The 16,450-nt window shown below is 37.9% G+C and overlaps 1 protein-coding gene across 1 annotated transcript in view; it reads left to right on the forward strand.

Annotated features, from left to right (window-relative positions):
- The first annotated feature begins 277 nt into the window (after positions 1 to 277).
- The window catches only part of mov10l1 (Mov10 like RNA helicase 1), a 34,305-nt gene continuing 18,132 nt past the window's right edge, over positions 278 to 16,450 (forward strand). Inside the window, exons 1-7 of the mRNA XM_084119049.1 lie at positions 278 to 494; positions 622 to 809; positions 2,804 to 2,963; positions 5,405 to 5,517; positions 7,321 to 7,508; positions 10,176 to 10,316; positions 14,770 to 15,009. Of these exons, the coding sequence (XP_083975175.1) occupies positions 398 to 494; positions 622 to 809; positions 2,804 to 2,963; positions 5,405 to 5,517; positions 7,321 to 7,508; positions 10,176 to 10,316; positions 14,770 to 15,009 (1,127 nt within the window). The 5' untranslated portion in view covers positions 278 to 397. The remainder of the gene's footprint in view (positions 495 to 621; positions 810 to 2,803; positions 2,964 to 5,404; positions 5,518 to 7,320; positions 7,509 to 10,175; positions 10,317 to 14,769; positions 15,010 to 16,450) is intronic.

Below are 16,450 nucleotides of genomic sequence, written 5' to 3' on the forward strand. Positions count from 1 at the left end.
TTTGCACGTCAATAATATTATTTTAACGCATTAAGGATTTTTAATTAATCGCGTGCGTTGACAATTAATAATATAAGCTAATACAAATTACAAAATTTTATCATGTTTTCCTATTCGTAATTGAGCCTGAACACTTGTGTACTCGTACCTTTTTAATGGAAAATGTGGCAGGAGGAGTGTGCAGCAAACTTAGCTTTAGCAAACTTTAAATTTTCATCGTCACGTGTTGATCGCGTCCTAGCTTTATCAAGCGTCTACACGTCACACGTGCAAGCGTTGTCTCACTGTGAGGACACATGTGTCCTTCATCTGGTACTGGGAACTCTAAACAACAATATTTGCGCTGTTTGTGAAGTGATATTGGTGAAGGTCAGCTCTGTTTGGTAACAGACACACCATGGTGAGCGTCGTGCAGTGTTTCATGTCTAAGCTGCTTTCCCCACTGTGGCGCAGAGCTCATGAGGATGAGGAGGAGCAGGACCTGCACTCTGAGGGTTAGTGGATCATGTGTTATTTTAAAGCAGGCCCCGCGCGTACAGGTGAGACTGAGCTGTTTGCTCTCTCTGTGTGTGTGTGTGTGTGTGTGTGTGTGTGTGTGTGTGTGTGTGTGTGTGTGTTCAGGTGTGGCGCAGATCCGGCAGGTGCAGACGGGCGTCGTGACGCATCTGTGCGCGGATTATGGTCTCATAGATCATGCGGTGTATTTCACATCCAAAGTTGTGTTAGGAGGAGTCGTGCTGTGTGTGGGAGACTCGGTTCAGGCCCTGGCCGTCCGGGAAGGAGCTCATGGACAGTGGAGGGCGCTCAGGGTGAGATGAATGTCCATGAATGAGCATAGTAGAGTAACTTACACATTTACAGTTGGCATTCTGACTTGCATCTGCTCTTCTTGTATCTTCTTGCTCTTAATAGGCTTAATATTTGTGTTCAATAAAGCATTAAAACAGAAAGTTTTACTGATATAAGAACTCCTTGCTCACCTTGACATGTTTGTCAATTCAGTTGAAACATGTCAAGGTATTAAGGAGAGCTTAACTTTGTCAACCAACTTTTTCAAACTCTTTTAAACATCTTCCTGCTTTCTGGCTGGTTTGTTCAAATACAACAAAATATTTACAGTTTATATATATTTGGTGATATTTCAGCCCCCTAGACTTTTTAAACTGGTGGTTTACTTTGGTATGTCCAATGAAGTGCAATAAGCTGTGAAAGAGAGCTGAATTTTTTACCTACATCTTTACATTAAATAGTACAGCCAAGTTTATGAAATGTAACACTTTAGAAGATCGATATTTTTTTTTTTTTTTTTTTTGTGAATCGCCAGAAGATAGAATTGCAATTCATATGTGAATCGATCCCATATTTTTGATGTGTATTATAGTGTACTGTCAAGCTTAATTAACAACTCAAAAAAAGATTGAAAATTATTATTTTTCAAAATTGTATTTAGTACAATATAGCCTATTTCATTGCTGCCATATATGGTCTACTCTCCTACACTACATCAGGAGCAATGGCCATTTTGTGCAAAAAACCTCAACCCCCTCAAGCTCTCACATACATGTATATTTCTCATTGTTTCGGGGTTGCAAACTTGTGACAGGTTTGAGTTTTTCATTTAATGTATGAATAATTTTAATACAAAAAAAAAAATAGTCATGGTTTCAGTAAATGTATACTTACCAAAATCATGACAACTCATAATATTGTTATGAATAGAATATCTGATGTAATGTGTCCACTTCAACATCGACAAGCATCCTATTTCAGAAATGGCAGCCACATCAGCAGCAGAAAGACAGTGTTGTAGAAATATGTTGATCCGGAAAGAATTGCACAAAATGAGAGAGAGACAAAATAAAAAATATATAAAATTGAAGGCAATATCTCCCTTCAAACCGGTTACAGTCTTTAACCCGTCACACTATTCTCAACCTTGTCAAAAAACGGGGAAGACGACAAAAAATTATGGCGTTTCTTGTTGATTAACACAATAAAATTGTGGCTTTAGTTAGACATCTAAATTGAATTTTTTTTTACAAAAATAAAGAGACCAGAGACTCACAATCTGTCTATTTTTAACAGACAGATCTGACTTTGACCACACACACACACACTAGCTAAGTTTCCATCCACTTGTCAATCGAATTATCTGAAGTTCGGTAAAAAAACTCATGCGAATAAAGCTGGTGAAAGTGTGTTTCCATCCAACGGCTTTAAAGCGAATAAAAACCTGTGCGTAATGACGTCGCATGCTGTTTTGCGATCAAATTGGTATATCGAATTGATTTGAGACATTTTAAGGTGTTTCCATTAATTTTCGCACTGAATCGCACAACATTCAAGCAAACATTTGCAAACAAAGTTTTGCTAGACAAAATGGATTTATACATATAACGTTTCCATCAGTGTTTATCGCGTAAGCCGTATATTGATCAAGATAAAATCCGATGAGACCGAACGTATTTCATTTGAGTCGATATTCATGAAATTCAATCAAATTTTACTGTTTCCATAAGGCATTTTTCATTCAATATCACTTTATTCGGGTAAAAAAGTGTGGATGGAAACATAGCTACTGTCTCCAGGAACAGGGTTGAGAATCATTGATTTATTGGGTATTTCTATAGTTGTGTTGTGAGAGTGTGAAAAGTAACTGATTGTGCAGTCTAGATGTTGTTCATTCATTTCTTCTCGAAAGTAGTGATATTATGAGCATCTTTTTTTATTTGAAGTGTTGTTGATTTTGGAATACATTTATTAAGAAGTAAATGATGTGTAGAGTTTGTTTTGTTGATTTCAGGTGGAGCTACAGAAGGACATGTGGGAGAGTGGAGGATCAGAGGCACTCAATCAGGACTCTGACAAACCCAGGCCTCTGATTGGAACAGTGACGTCATGTGATCGGGATGGAGGACTTATAAACCAGACCACGTTTTTCCCGCGATCGGCTCTCTGCGAAGGTCAGAAGAGCAGTTTATTCACTTTAATGCTCAATAGGATGCTGTGACAGGCCTTTATTGCAGCTCACATACTGATATTGTATCTCAATGTGTCAGTATTTAAAGGGCTTTTATCATGTATCTGTACCTGTCCGAACACAAAACAATTTCCCCAAAAAGAGCATTTATTTGAGCTAGTATTAATTTTGTCAGCTATTTTTGTAGTCTTAAATTTAGTCCTGTGTCAAATGTTCTTTATAGTTTTTATCATATTTAGTCAACCTTGTCCTGTTTAGTCTAGTTTTAGTCGACTAAATGTGTTTAGATAATGAAAACTTAGTGGTTAAATTGATAAATCGGAAAGAATAAATAAATAAATGTATATTTACATTTCATTAGAATTATTCCACTTTCATAAACAGTATAAGCACAAATCTAGAGAATGTCAACTCCTACTCGTGGCTTATTTGACCTTATCCTTTACCTTTTCCTGAGGTTTTGTTTTAACAGGCTATTTGTCATGGATTAACACATTCTCTCACAAATGAAAACTTGTGAAATTCTTCATAGTAATTTCAATAATTCCAAATTACATTCATGTTTTTCTATTAAAACAACAGCAAAAAAGGATTGTGTTTTGTCGCACAGAGCTGCACAAGTGCATTTATTCATGTAGTCGAGATCCATGTCTGGATTTATAACAGTGCGTCACTGAGAAGGATGGATCTTAGGTTTAGTCACAGAAACCAGTGCAAGCAGCTCGTAAAGGAACACAGACTGACTGATTTACACTTTAATTTAAGAAGAACATCTCAAATGGAGATCGCTGAACTCCAGTTTACTTGTTTGTCTGTGTTTTCAGATCGTCTCTGCTTCCGCAGTGTAAAGAGAGTGTGTGCGCATAGTTGCCTGATTGCAAATATTAAGTGAAAAAAAAAAAAAACAACAGGCAGAAAATGTATCCAAGAAAAGCTCTGATTGGGCGATTTTAAAATCTTGACATCTGGCAACCGCAAACAGGAAAGCTCGTAGATGCTTGTTTTAAAAACACTTCTTTTTTGTCAACGAAATTGCATGTTGATATAATCACAGTTATTGTTTAATGGCGTTGGTGTCGTTTTGTCATCGTTTAATTATTTTTTTTTTTACAATTTTGTAAATTTCAATAAAAACTGATTTATTATTTTTTTACAGAAAGAGCAAAAAACTAAAAAAACATTGAGTTATGGCTGAAATTAGGCTTTTACAATTTCTTGATTTTATACGATCATCTTTTTAATGAACGATATTGATTCTTAAATCCCCAAATTCAGTCTTTTAGTCTATGCTGTTTTCAGTTGATGCGTGAACAGAACTTCCCCAAACATTAGTTTTAGCGCCTCCCATCCAATAACCACAATATGCTTTGTGCATTTCTTTTGCTATGAAACAAAGTCTCAGCATTTAAATTTGACCTTTCAAATTCAACCGATTGTCTGTTCCTCTTTACTACTGGTTATAGCAATTAACATGAATGAACATCAGAAGGAATGTTGAAAGATACAGAACCGCTTACTGAAATCAATCATGTCTCATGTAATCGATTAATCAGTGTTTCAACCAAGGAAAGGTGTCAATAAAACAGCTTGTAAACAATAGTATGTCACATAAAGTCACGTTTACCTCAAAAGTCATTCAATGAATATAAACTCATTAGTCAGCTAGAAGAGAAAACTCAAGAGCATCATTTATAACAATTTAAGCTGGAAATGTCATTTACAGGTCTGTGCTCAAAAAATGGGACTGAAAGTTAACAGGTTAATGTATTTGAATAAATCTGTCAAAACAATTAGTTTTTAGTACAGCCACTGTTTACATGTTTATATTACAACAATAGATTGTAATAAAAACTGAATACTGATTTAAGTTAGCCAGCTACCCACATTTATAGTGAAGCTTTAATCTTTTAGCTGTTTTTGTCCAGAGAAGTCAATGAGGTGCAACAGTTTCAAGCATTTAAAAGGACATGTAGGTAGTGTAAAAGTAATCTAAATGACTCCAGGTGTGTAATCCAGGTCTTCTGAAGTGATGCGACCTCTTTCTATGATGAACAGAGTGAAAGTTGCTATTCACTCTCAAGAGTTTTGAGTTTGAACCCTTTACAGGGTTTTTGCAGCTGGTCTCTCTCTGATGGATCAAATGGTCTAAAAACGTTTAGGTTTTGCTGAGATCACAAATCCATTACACCGAGAGAAGGATTTGAGCAGAGGAGGCAATGCTACTTAAAGCTGATCCTGGCTGTGTAAAAGAGGAAAAACTGAAAAAACAACAAAAAGAATTTCATATGTAAAATACATAAAAATATCACACATAAAAATTGATTTAAAAACACTCTGTTGCATGTCTTTTTTTACCATTTAAAAGACAGTTTCACAGAGTGTTGATCGTGTGTGTGTGTGTGTGTGTGTGTGTGTGTGTTTCAGGGTTCGAGCCGATGAAGGGTGACTGGGTGCTGGCGCAGTATGTGGTCAGTCCTGCAGAATGTAGCAGTCAGGCTCGAGCTGTCTCTCCTCTGCGTTACCGCCGCATGGACGGGGTCAGTCATTCTCACGCTGGGCATGTGCGAAAATCAAGAATGATCACACTTAGGGATGTCAATTGAAATGGATGTTGGGAATTGAAAATCTATTGAAATCCCTGCCATTGACGGAATTTTCCGGCTTTCCGTGTTTTTTCACTGTTATACGGTAGGGGTGAAAAAAGTGCTGAATCTCCTGATCAAAAAATATGTGAAAAAGCAGCAGAAACAAGTGATCTCATAATCATATGCATATGTAAAATAACGCGATCATCAACATTAATCAGAATATACAGTCAAACCAAAATGTATTCAGACACCTTCAACATTTCTCACATTTTCACAGTTTATTCGCTATAGTTTAGAAAATGGTAATAAAATATGACAAGAACTCAGAGTTATCAAATCAGTTGATATTTCACTGGTTTTGGCCATCCTTCTGTTAGACTGTCTCACAAATGAATTAGGTTGAATAGCTGTCAGCTGTTAAATTTAGGTCCACAATTAGATAATACCAATTTAGCTCAAGCAATTACCAAGCAATTCTTCATTTTGTTCTGTCTGTGGTTTAAAGTCAAAGTGTCTGAATAATTTTTGGTCCCAAATATTTATAAATTTTACTGATAGTCACTGTATGAAGAATTTTTGGGTATAATATGTCACAGTTTACTTTATTTTGCTATCCTCACTTACATAAATGAACTATAGTGTCCTGCACCCACTAGTAAAACAATATTAATTTGGTTTAATATTTTTTGGTTTGACTGTAAATCAAAACTGCCTAATGTTACTGAATGAAATGTCGACCCAGGACGGGGTACAGGACTGTGAAGCTTTGGGCGTGTTGATGGACTCGATCTACTCCATCTGAGTTTTGATCATCGTTCTGAATCCGATCCAGATGTAGTCTGATTAAAATGCGATTTTCTTTTCTTTCTTTTTTTTCAGCTTTTTGCTCAATGTTGCTTTTTTTTATGAAACGTATCTACATTCAAGTGTTGATAAAAAAGAATGCATGAAGCAAGAACAGGGGCGTCCAACCCTGCTCCTGGAGGACCGCTGTCCGGCAGAGTTCAGCTCCAACCCTAATCAAACGCTCCTGAACCAGCTGACCAAGCTCTTACTAGGCTAGAAACTTCAGGCAGGTGTGTTGAGGAGAGTTGAAGCTAAACTCTGCAGGACAGTGGCCCTCCGGGTCCGAGTTTGGACACCCTTGAGCTAGAATTATTTTTTATTTATTTTTAAGCAGAGGGTCTGTTCTTTCTTTTGATATACTGCATGTTCATACAATCAAATATTCTGGGGGCCATGACATTTTTTGTGAAAATGATCAAAAGCCCTGCCTGGCAACTTAAAAAAAAATACGCTTGCGGGGAAAGAGTTATGTTCAGGAATTAGATGCTTGTTATGAAACAAAAAATTCTGTTCTGCTTATCGATTCACGTGTGTGTATTTTAATGTGGATTTAAACCATTCAAGCACAAGTAGACACTAAAGAGAACTCAATTCAGCACTCGCAGAGTCTTTTCTGTGCCTGAGTTGAGTTCTCTCTCGTGAATGGAGATGAATAATGACACTATTGCTTTACATCAGAATTTGAATTTATTACATTTTTTACATTTGCATCATTGTTGCATTGTTTAGTTATTATCCTGTTTATTACCATGATGCTGTTTTTAAACCATCTGTATTTTATGAAGCGCTATAAAAATGAAGGTGATTTGACAAATGCAGAAACCAGAGCTGTGATAAGTCCAGTTATTGTCATTTGTGCTGAGCGTTCATGCGTTGCTCAGGACTCTCGTGCCGTCTGTCTCTCAGGTCAGTGTGACGAGAACACAAGGCAACAGTGGCGTTGTGGAGGACAGCGTGTTCTTCAGCCTGGAGTCTCTGATGGTGCCGTCGGGCTTCAGACCTGCTCGCGGTGACGTGGTGAATGTGGTGGTGTTGGAGAGCAGTCAGTCGCTCTACTGCTGGAGAGCTCTCTGCATGACGCCCGTTCAGCACAGGTGACGCCTTCCCTCGCTCCTGCGTGGTCACGTTGGCACCGACTGCCATTTATCAGAGAAAACTGACAAATTTCACATGCGTTTTGCTGTCCACTCACAGAATTTGTTCAGGCCGCACGAGACTTAGTAGTCAACACCCACTGCTGTGATTGGATAACAGTTGTTTGTTAAAATCATTTTTAGCATCCCAACCATTACACATGTGAAATCGATCATCTCTTCTGCTTAACTAGTTACAACACGAAATATATATCAGAAGGTATGTTGAAAGATATAGTACAATTTACTGAAATCCGTATCATGTGTCTTACTGACGTGATCTGACTGGAACTTTGTTAAATAAAGTTAATCCACGCTTTCTTAATGTTAGGATCACAAGGAAGGCAATGCAAAAGGTGTTTTTCCTCAACTTGGCACTTTAAAACTCCTTGTAATCCTCAGAGATGGTAGTAAGCCGTGATCTTCTGCAGAGGCGGTCTTTCCTTGCACTATGACGTAGTAATGTGACAAAATCCAAAACGAGTCGTTTTCTTAGCTTGGTTTTGCTTTTAAGCTGTTTTTGGACTAACGTGGAAGTTTTCAGTTCTGAAACTTGCAGGATATTCTTATAGTACAATGACCTCTTATATGTCAAAAGATCAAGGAAACTTTGATTTCTCAATTCATGATCCCTTTAAATGCATCACTTCACATAGGGGGAAAAAGCTATGACTTTGACTCCCAAGCCCACTAGAGGGTGGAATGAGTAAATAAACCAAATCAAGCAGTTTGTTTATTCTAGGTAAAGAAATAAGATGACTGTCTGTTAAAATAAAAGTGTGCAATGTATTAAATGAATGTTCTTGAATCAAATATAATTTTATAAATTGCCTGAACGATTATAAACAAAAGAGTACTATGTTTTTATGCATAGTTAATACAAGTAACATGTATGACTGGTAACAAAAGTGCATGTAATAAGAAGCGGCCTGAGAACCTACGTCAAATTATATCAGTAAAATGAGAACACTTTAGCAGACTGTGTTATGTATAATGTGAATGGAAAAAATCTAAACTGTCAACAGTTTTTCCAATGACAGTCCAGAAACCAATGAGGTAGCACTCAGCATCTTTAAGGGGCCATTCAGCACAAGTGTTGCAAACTGAGCACTCCTCTCTCCATTATTTACATAATTAATGACATAATTAATTATAAACGGCATCATGAATTAAACCAGTCATTGAAAAGTTTGTTCTAAGAACTAATTTGATCAGCTGAGTACATGAAATAAGGAGATCAGTTGCCCAGTTAAAGGGACACTCCACCCATTTGCATTAAGCTTTGCATTGTTAGAAACTCAGTCATACTATTGAATGGTCGTGCAACACTCTCTCATTTTCCCCTGAGACGGGAGAAATCCGTTATTTACCTCTTACACTTCCTCCCACAATGACGCAAAAATCGCCATTTTGCGTCATTGTCGGAGGAAGTGTAAGAGGGGGGGATTTCTGTTGAGACTACAAGCACTAGTTCCTCATCTCTCCAATCTTTCCCAGGGGCGGGACCCGCTCACGCTACAGACCTATTACAGATCAGTGGGTGGGACTTTACTCTCTGAAACTGAAAGCAATATCCTCCATCTTGTTTGAAGCTAAGCTAACAGGCGCTGTGGAGACAGATGTAAAGTTATGACAATAGCGGAGGAGAGTACTCAATTATATATTATTTCGGAAGTCTGATGCTTGAATCAGGTGTTTGTGGCTACCTTTACAAGCCGCATTATAGCGAAGAGCAGCCGAGGCAGAAGACCTGCCTGCCGCGGACGAGGAGCCCAGACTGGCTCGAGTTAGGGCGGACTGGTGGCGCCGGTGATCTCACTATGCAACTACGAACACAGAGATAGAGTCCGTCTGCGGCAAAGAATTTCAATGATGACAATTTCGCCTGGATGAAATCTCTGAATCAGACGAGGACACGGACGTTTGTGTTGTGAACTATCCTAGTTTCGCACCACATATGTTCTGACTGAACATCCCGGTACCATGCAATAATTCACCTTTTCGAAAGAAATAAAAACGAGGAGTAATGCACTAATGAGTTCGCCAACTAACTAGACATTTTGTGTGAAATGAATTTCAAGTTCTGGTGGTAGCTAGCCTTGTAGACGGAAGAGTGATTTCTCTTATAGGCAGATATGCGCTGTTCTGGATTAGTGGGAGTGGCTTGCGGAGCTGTGCAATGTGGTGCATTGTGGGAGTTGTTGTCTTTCATACAAATGCGTCCTGAAGTTATTTTTTGTCTTTCCTCTGTCACGAAGGCACCAAATTCAAAATTTATTTTACATTTCGACTACATATATGACCCACTTTCAATAAAAAACAATGTTCCTATGGGTGGAATGCCCCTTTAAATGTCATTACCGAAACTTTAATTTTGGTTTCGGTAAAAAAAAAAACTTAGGACATCACTATTTAAAATATTAAATTCTTGGCATTCTACCCTGTGCAATATTTGTTGTTTTGTTTCATAAGAGGAGGAAACAAAAAGGACAATTAAATTGCTATTTGCAACTCTTTTACAACAAACCAATCACAAACCAAACTGTCATAATCGTGAATTGAAACATTCATTCACTTTATCACAGTCATGACTTTCTCACATCTTCTCTCTGTGTGTGTTTCTGATAGTCCAAACCCCTCGGAGCTGGAAATGCCCGACGCTGAGATTCACAGTTTGCTGGAGAATAAGGGTGGGCTTCAGGTCAGCCAGGAAACACAGTTTGGGCCTCTCCTACTGGGACACCGCAAGGAGCTGCTGATCTGGATCCAGTGAGTTTTAATTAGAACGAAAATCCTTTCATTTATTTACCAAATTGGGGTGACATTGACCAAAAATTATATTGATATTTCTGGGATTTTTGTCAATCCAGGTTTTTTGTTGATCGTAATAATCAGACTATTTTGCAGTGTTTCATGCTGGTATCAATGAATGACTGGTTGCTGATGATTTTCATTTTCTGAGCAGTGGTCAGTTCACAGCAGTGTGAGAAATTAACTTTTCCCTTAAAAGGTGATATTTGTCACCTTGAATTGATTTCCGGGGAATTTTTCCTTTATCTTTTGTTACATTTAATCAATACATTCAATTAAAATAACAAAACAGGCACTTGCCTAGTGTTATCTAAAACCTTTCTCCATCCCTCTTCATCGAACACTGACTGTTTAAAGTGCATCTGATTAAAGACTTTCGCCTCCTGAATCTTTTCCTCCATGGTAAATAAATCAAATCTGATTATCAAAATCCATTTTTGCACTGCAGTGACACAGTGACACAGAAGCTGCATTTAAGCAGCATTTAGATTTTTACACTATAATTACAATTGCAATAAATAATGCAATGAGATTGTTTTAAATGCATGTTAAGTATTAAAATATGAAATTAGTTTTATTAACCTTTTTTAATGAAATGATACTTTAAATATGAAGCTAAAACTGCCAGCATGTGGCAGCAAGTCACTGTCTTAATGAGTTTATGTGACGTGGATAGTTCACCCAAAAATCAAAATTAGCCCATGATTTACTCACCCTGAAGCCATCCTAGGTGTACATGATATTCTTCTTTCAGACGAATACAATCGGAGTTATATTAAAAAATGTCCTGGCTCTTCCAAGCTTCATAATGGCAGTGAATGGCTGTATGTCTTTGGAAGTTCACCAAAGCGCATCTATCCATGATAAAAGTGCTCCACCCGTCTCTGGCAGGTTAATAAAGGCCTTCTGAAGTGAAGTGAAGCGATGCGTTCGTGTAAGAAAAATATCCATATTTAAAACTTTATCGACTAAAATAACTAGCTTCCGGCAGACGGCCGTACACATCGATTTACGCCAAAAGAGTAACACTTGAACTTGACGCACAATGTAATGACGAAGGTGGTTGCCCAGTCCTGTGTGTTTGAACTGTGAGAGGCGTAAATTGCCGTCATTACATTGTGCATCAAGTTCAAGTGTTACTCTTTTGGTGTAAATCGATGTGTACGGCCGTCTGCTGGAAGCATTTGGATTCTTGCCGAAAGAGTGAGGTATGTCACGTGAGCCCATACATTTAAGCTTTGTCAGCTTTGTATTATGTTTTGCAATCTGGTCACCCGATTATCAGCGAATTTAACAATATTCCATTGGACATGGAATATCTTGTTTCTTTTCCCAAATCTTCAATCACATCTGGCCCATTTTCGCTGGGGATTATAAATGTTTCTTCCTTTGGATCGCTTTTAATTTGTCCTACAGCATTTCTTTCTACTTTACCACAGTAAAAAGGCGAATATAATAGGCCTGATACCTTTTTGCTTGCACATCAAAATCTATTTAACACAGTTTGTGTTTGTTATGGTAAGGCGTGTCAAGTTTATTTGTACAGCGCATTTCACACACGCTTGGGATTTTAGTTTCGCTTTATCTGGCAGCACAAAATCAAACATGGCCTAAATGTCATGACACTGCGGAAGATAAAATTCGCTCTTCAGACCTTTTACAACAACTGTCAGTTGCTTGGAGCATCAGGAGAAAACATGAAGATATCAGAAAAGAGATGGTCTCTGTCCTGCTCGTGTCCCACATCCCTCTCCAAGCGCAGAGCGGTAGGCTATATAAAGCGTCTTTGTTGGGAAATATAAAACAAATGTTTTTTTAAATAATATGTAACTTATATTATTTAGGTTACCAATATTTACTGATATTTATTTCAATGTTGTACAGGCTATAGTGTGGTGTTTCACTGACGGAATGTTAAAATAAACACATACACACACACACCACGGTGTCACCGCCGGCAGTTGGTCCATTACCACCGCGGTGGTGAAAAACTGCCACCGTCACAGCCCTAGTTATATCGCACATCTCGAGGCTTTACATAATCATCAGACGATCTCAGTGAAATGTAAAGGACGTACAGGAGTGGGTTGATATTTCACATAAATCGACTAGGAAAGGTTATACTTTTGTATGCAATTTAAGCAAACGAAAGATTAAAACTCTGTATACGTCGAAGACTTCAGGTGAATAGATAATTATCCTGCTTTATTGCACTCTATTTCAAATGTTTATTTCTGATTTAATTACAATGATGACCCGCCATACACTCTGTCCCGCCACAGTTTTGTAATGAACCTGAAAGATCACTAACGTGGTGTTATGCGTCATTGCTTTGGCAAAGCATCTGTTAATCGAACAGAAAACAAAATCGTGTTATAGCTTAGTGCGCATATCACACGGCAATGGCTGCGATCTTGCTAAATAGGTTGTGGCGGGTTTCAGAGCGAAGCGCATTGTTCACGCCAGCAGCTCATGACTGTTCACAGTTCACAGGAAATGATCTCCATCGCTGCATGTGCTGTGAGTTTAACCTGCAGTTTTCACTCTACTCCTGTGCATCCAATTTAACTTGAATACATTTTGTTCTTGCATTGATGTTACATTTGTGGCAATTTTGCACTTTGACAGTCAGTATCTTTGGATAGTTTCACAAATGAAAACAATACTCTTTGAAATCGTAATTTGCATTACGTTGCTTTAAACCCCAAAATATACAATGTCATTGTAAAAAAAAAAAAAAAGCAGTTTCAATGTAGCTAGCTAATTTTTGATAGTAACTTGTAGTTTAGCTAACTACTTTTTCAGAGGGGTAGCTTGACTATATCTTAACTACTTTAACTTATGAGTAGCTTGTCAAACTACAGTTTGTCAGCAGTGTTCGCTTCTGTTGCAGCTTTGTTTGGAACTATTTAAGCTTGGCGAAATTGAGCAAAAACAGACACTATGTGTTTATAATGCAGGGTTCTCCAACACGTCACTCGCGAGTACCAGTAGCTTGTGGCCTGATTGGAGGTAGCTCACCAAAGGGCTGTTCACATATTGCGTCTTTTGTGTGCTCGAGCTTTCGAGTTCGTTATTTCAATTGAAGCGACGCACTCAGTTTTTCCAGGCACAGCGAGATGAAAAAATCTCAACTTTTCAGAATGCTGCAAGTGCACCGCAGGTCATGTGACAAGAACCAACCAATCAGCTTCACCCTTTCCATAACAACATTGAAAGCTCAGTCAACAGGAAGGATGGGGGTGCACCCAAACACTACGGGTGTTTTTCTCTTCTCCGTACATAAATCTTGTAGCAAAACTACAGCAAGCGTTTTTCGGTGGTGGAAATCCATTAGCTATTAAAACTTCTTTGTCTTTGTCTTTCATTGTGCAGTATTAGTACTTTTTAAACAGGATTCTGTAATAACGTGATCATTTTGGTCACTATAATCATGAAATGAAATTTTCATGCCATTTCATCTCTAGTTATGATCAACTAAAATCAACTATAATTATGTGGGTGTGGGTGGGGGTGGGGGGGGGGGGGGTTTTCAGTATAATATGCAAAGTACAATTTTCTATAAAAAAAATAATCTCTGATTCTGTTCTTTTCTCTGACATTTAAAGGGTGACACATGGACCTATAAAAACTCATTTAGGTCTAAAACAGTTTGGATAGTTGTTAACATGAGAGTTATGAGACATTATTTGAGATTTAAGTATTGTATTACATGAGTAGCTCTTTGCCACTTTCATTTTTTAAAAGTAGCTCTCAAATGAAAAAAGTTTGGAGACCCCTGCTTATAATGTGACTTGCAATATGAACTTCTAGTTTATTGAACTGTTGTATAAAATCAATAACACATTCACAATTGTGCTGATATTCTCGGTCATTCGACTAGGACTGTCAAGGCAAAGTGAGTGACGTACTCGATAATATCTGCTTCCACTGCATCAATACAACAATTACCGTATTACTGAGAAGATGCATATCTCGCACCGCCAGTTCCTAACCTGTATGACTTCTGTTGTGGAACGCTAAAGGAGATGTTTAGCAGTGTCTGAGCTGTTTTTTTCTCCATACAATTAAATAAAAATCCCATAAAAAGTAACCTGTATGACCCATGCGCAGGAAAAACAGGATTGGCATTTGCTGTTGTGTGTGGCGTGACTGACTGCGCTACACCAAATTAGTAAAAAATATATGAGAGCAATGACATTTTGCTGAACTTCTATTGTTTTCAATTAAAGACAGCCACTCAGGTGAGTAAGTGATGACGTTTCATTGCTAGGTGTGCTGTTCCTTCAATGCTTGAATGCCTTTATTACAGTAAAGTGACGGAAATTAAAGGACTACATCGTGACATTTCATGAGTTGAAATTGAAATTGATTGCTTGTGATGCATCTGTTGCTTCTCTCTCTAAAACAGAAACACGGGCTCAGAGAGTCACAGGCTGAAGTGCTGTGAGTTTGCAGGATGGGACTCGGGCCAGCAGTTCTGTCTCAGTTCTGTGTCTCTCAGCAGTGGCAAAACTCAAGACATGCGTGCCTCCGGCAGCGGGGAGGTAGAGGACGGTGAAGATGAAGATTCTGTGGAGACTGAATCCCTGCGGATGCTGGAGATTGAACCCGGAGAGAAGGTGTCCGTGACCATCGGCTGTCAGGCCAAGTGAGGGGTTTATAAATGCATTAATTCACTCAGTATCCCCTTTCACACAGTAATCCCGGTAAATTACAGTAAAATTGCCTGAACGACTTTACCGGTAAATTCAAAAATGTGCTGTTCACACAAGCAACAGTGTTCTGGCTTTTTACCGGTAACGGACCAGTCACACATCAGCTCCAAATACCACACATATACCGGTAATTTACTGATAGTTACAATTTCCCTTACTATTTTTGAAAAGGTCCTGTTCACACATGATCTGTTACCGGTAATTTACCAGTAAAGACTGTATGTGTGAAAGGGGCTGTTGTTACTGCATGATATATTGGAATAAAATTGAAATCTTGATATAGGTACCACATCATGCATCATTGGGGCAAAATTGCATTGTTGAGAAAAAAAAATCTGTGTGTAAGTCGCATTTTATTATTACATCCAGAAATAATGTTAGCTATAGTGGTGTTCATATAAACAGTATTAATCATAAATGCCGAGCCTAAACAAATTTACGTTCAAATTTAATAATTTATTTCAAAATGAACAGAAACCTTCATCTGACGGTGTTAAAAACTGACGGAGTTGACAAAAGTCCATCTGAAGTTACAACAACAACTGGGACTGCAGAGACTTACACATTGTTTGTTAAAAATATAAAAAACTTTCGGGACTATGTGTCCTACTGTGAGATCCACAATGAGCAGGAAATAGGAAAGGGGTCCTCAGAGTTAAAGATGACCATGACATTTCCTGATTTATTCAGAATTATAAAAAAAAAAATTGTGAGGGAGCTGACGCAAACTGAGCACACAACTTTGATAGGCAAAACTTTGTATTGTTTGATATTACAGATCTCTGCCTTTAAATTGAAATGTATATTTTTGAAGCTGACAGCTGATGTAAAATAAACGCTTGGGTCGATCAGTTAAAACAAAAGCTTAATCGTCCCTGATTACATCCCTACTTTCAGTGGATTGTACTGTTATTTAACAACATACATTATTCAGCTGACATCACGTCTTCCCGATAAAACAAAAACTTTCAGTCAAAGTTTCAACCACTTCCAGCGTGTTTAGGAAATGTCCCACACTAGTAACTAACTCAACCAGGCCCCGCACCTTTATTCTGCATATGCCTTGCGTTGGAATTATTGAAATGAGGAATGTGACATGTTCGTTCCCAGAAGAAAACTCAAGACTACAATGGAGGCGTTTCAGGGAGTTCAGAAACAGTGACACTGATGTAGAGAATAACTCCCGCTGGAGGGACTTTGTGCTTTATAACTTTGCAGAGCTTTTTAATGCTCAAACAGCAACATTACACACTAAAGATAAATATGTAAAAAAACATTAAAAAAAACATGTCCTATTTAACATTTTAGAAATTGTTGTGGGTTTTTCTTTCTTTATTAAATACCTATATATTGTTTTGTTTTTTTCTTTTTCAT

The sequence above is a fragment of the Abramis brama genome, assembly GCF_963993115.1.
Source record: "Abramis brama genome assembly, chromosome: 7".
Lineage (NCBI taxonomy): Eukaryota > Metazoa > Chordata > Actinopteri > Cypriniformes > Leuciscidae > Abramis > Abramis brama.